Raw genomic sequence first — 2,842 nt, 5'->3', positions numbered from 1 at the left:
GTCCCCGTGCCCTTGCCAGCTGCTGCCTCATTGGGCTCTGAGGTCATGGTGAGCATGGCTGCCTCGGCCTGGCCCTCAGCTGCTGGGGTTCCGTGTCTGCGTCCAGAACCTTCCAGAAGCACCTCCATGCGCATACGTGGCAGCTGTGCACGCCTGGCTTCTGCCCGCCCCGCCCCCGTTTGCTCAGGGGGTGTATTGCCTTGTCCAGCAAGAATAAACGTCCAACTGCATGACACTGTCTAGGAACGTTTTAGTCTCCTGGCTTCTGCTTTCTTTTTTTTCTTCTTTCTTTTGTCATTAATTTATTTTCCTTGTAATCCTTTCTCTGTCTCTCCAAGGCCCTGGCGAGACTTTCCTGTGCATTTAAGACAGAAAACCAGACCCGCCAGGTGGTGTGTGACCTGGGGAACCCCATGAAGGCTGGGACGCAGGTGAGACGCTCTGATCACGTGGGAGTGTTTATCTGCGAAGGAAAGTAGCACATTCTTTCCCCTGTGGGTTTGTCTGCAGTAAATTTCTGAAGTAAACACTTCAGAAGGGTGCCTTTCAATGGGTTTGACTTAGAGGCCAGTGATGGGCAGGTGCTCGAACCACCGAGCCGCTGGCCAGGGCTCAGGTATATTTAACACGATGTCTCGCTAACAAGTGGAACGTACTTTTGTTTTTTTCATATTTCTCAGTCTCTCTACCTTCCCACTCACAGCTCATTCAGTCCGGACGAGGCCAGGTTATCCCGGTGGCCAGCTCCGGGCTTTGGGAGTGGGGGGCAGTTTGAAGAAATGCCTGTTTATGTGTCATTTACATGAACCCACAGCCAGCGTCCTCTCCTCCTGTAACGTTCCCGCCTGCGGGAGCCGGGTGCTTGGTGTGGAGCGCTGTGAGCGGCGGGGAGCCGGGGCCGGCCCTGCCCGTGTCTCCTGAGTTCAGTCCTTCCTGCCCCTTAACACAAGCTCAGGGTTCGCTTCCTGCAGACACATCACTGTGTGTCGTTGTTTCCTTCCATTGAACGAACAGACATTCACTTTTTCATTTTTTTGGAAGACGATGAGTATTACAAGGAGGTAGAATTACCGTTAAGAACTGTTGTTCCATAGACCCCATCGTGGGTTGGCCCAGTTCCTGAAAGAGCTTTGCTGGAAGATCAGATGTAATGGGCCTGTTGAGACACTTCCAGGTTCTTTCGAGCGCAGAAAACCCGGTTAGGATGTTCTCTTTATTGGACGTGGACGTGTCACTAATCGGACCTGATTTTCTGACATCTCCCTCCCCTCCCCGTCAGCTCCTTGCCGGCCTGCGGTTCAGCGTGCACCAGCAGTCGGAGATGGACACGTCCGTGAAGTTTGACTTACAAATCCGGAGGTATGACACGGCCTTTCCTCTTTTCTAATTGGATTTATTGGGGTGACTAAAAACCACCTTTCTAATTTATAACTATTGAGGAATTATCTGTTAAAAATGGTATATAATATAATTTAATATGCAGTAGAATAGACTAAAACTTCATTACGTGATTATACCCTTTTAAAATCATTGTTTATATCATAGGAATGACTTTACCAGTTTTGAGTTTATAAGACAAAAAGTTAAGTAAAACTTTGAATTAATTGCTAATGCAAATAATTGATTTATATGTTTTTAATTTCTTGTTGCTTTTCATTTGCTCGTTTGAGTGAGGATGATGCTCATTTCGGTCCTAAGGGTGTGTTTTCTCTTCCAGCTCCAACCTCTTCGATAAAGTCAGCCCGGTGGTGTCCTACAGGGTCGACCTTGCTGTCCTCGCTGCCGTGGAGATCAGAGGGTCAGTGTGGTCACCGAGCAGCGTCTGGCGTTCTCACGACTTAAGCTACTTTACAAAGGAGTTTGTTCATCTTCCCCTGGGGACGTTTTCCCCCTGAGTTTCAGAGAGAGTGGAAGGGAGGGGAGCGGGGAGAGACAGAGAGAGAAACATTGATGTGAGGGAGACACGGCGACGGTTGCCTCCCACACGCACCTCACCTGGGGCCAGGGATCCAGCCTGCAAGCCAGGTGCATGCCCTCGGCGGGAATCGCACCCACAACCTCCCAGGCGCAGGCCGACGCGCTAACCACTGACCCACACGGGCCAGGGCGGTGGTTACTTTTTAGAAGTAAAGCCCTCGCTGCTCTGGGGTAGCAGGTGCTTCGCTTGCTGCTGGCCTATGAGCTGCAGCTCCAGGGGAGAGAAGGGTCTAGTCCAGTGATGGCGAACCTATGAATGACACGCATGTCAGAGGTGACACGCGGACTCATTTTTTTGGTTGATTTTTCTTTGTTAAATGGCATTTAAATATATAAAATACATATCAAAAATATACATCTTTGTTTTACTATGGTTGCAAATATCAAAAAATTTCTATATGTGACATGGCACCAGAGTTAAGTTAGGGTTTTTCAAAATGCTGACACGCCGAGCTCAAAAGGTTCGCCATCACTGGTCTAGGTGCTGCTCCAAACGTTCGTTTGCGTATCATCTGAAATAACCCCCCTGCCAGGCGACAGCGGGCACAGCATGCGTGCCCTGAGCTCTTACTCAGCTTGGCGTCCGTTCCGCTGTCGCGTTAGCGTCGTAAGCAGGAGAGTGTGTGCACGGTGGGTTCTTCTCTTAAACAGGCAGCGCTTTTTTAACAATTAGGTCTGCTTTTCTTCGTCCGGGTGCAGGGCGCTCTGGAAAACGAACCGACAGTCACTTCGATGTTCGTGGTGGGTTTTCTCTGGTTGTTTAGGGTCTCGAGTCCGGACCATGTCTTCCTCCCGATCCCCAACTGGGAGCACAAGGAGCACCCCGAGACCGAGGAGGACGTGGGGCCTGTGATTCAGCACATCT

At 50.2% G+C, this 2,842-nt stretch overlaps 1 protein-coding gene across 1 annotated transcript in view; it reads left to right on the top strand.

Moving 5' to 3' along the window:
* Window positions 1-2,842, top strand: part of ITGAV (integrin, alpha V) — a gene marked incomplete at its 5' end in the record, with an annotated part of 49,661 nt that overhangs the window by 41,697 nt on the left and 5,122 nt on the right. The window contains 4 exons of the mRNA XM_014539620.1: window positions 339-431; window positions 1,280-1,359; window positions 1,718-1,798; window positions 2,742-2,842. The exon at window positions 2,742-2,842 is cut by the window's right edge and continues 3 nt beyond it. Coding sequence (XP_014395106.1) covers window positions 339-431; window positions 1,280-1,359; window positions 1,718-1,798; window positions 2,742-2,842 — 355 coding nt within the window. The remainder of the gene's footprint in view (window positions 1-338; window positions 432-1,279; window positions 1,360-1,717; window positions 1,799-2,741) is intronic.

The sequence above is a fragment of the Myotis brandtii genome, unplaced genomic scaffold (genome assembly GCF_000412655.1).
Source record: "Myotis brandtii unplaced genomic scaffold, ASM41265v1 scaffold221, whole genome shotgun sequence".
NCBI classification, from domain to species: domain Eukaryota; kingdom Metazoa; phylum Chordata; class Mammalia; order Chiroptera; family Vespertilionidae; genus Myotis; species Myotis brandtii.
This window is presented reverse-complemented; position numbering and strand designations above follow the sequence as displayed.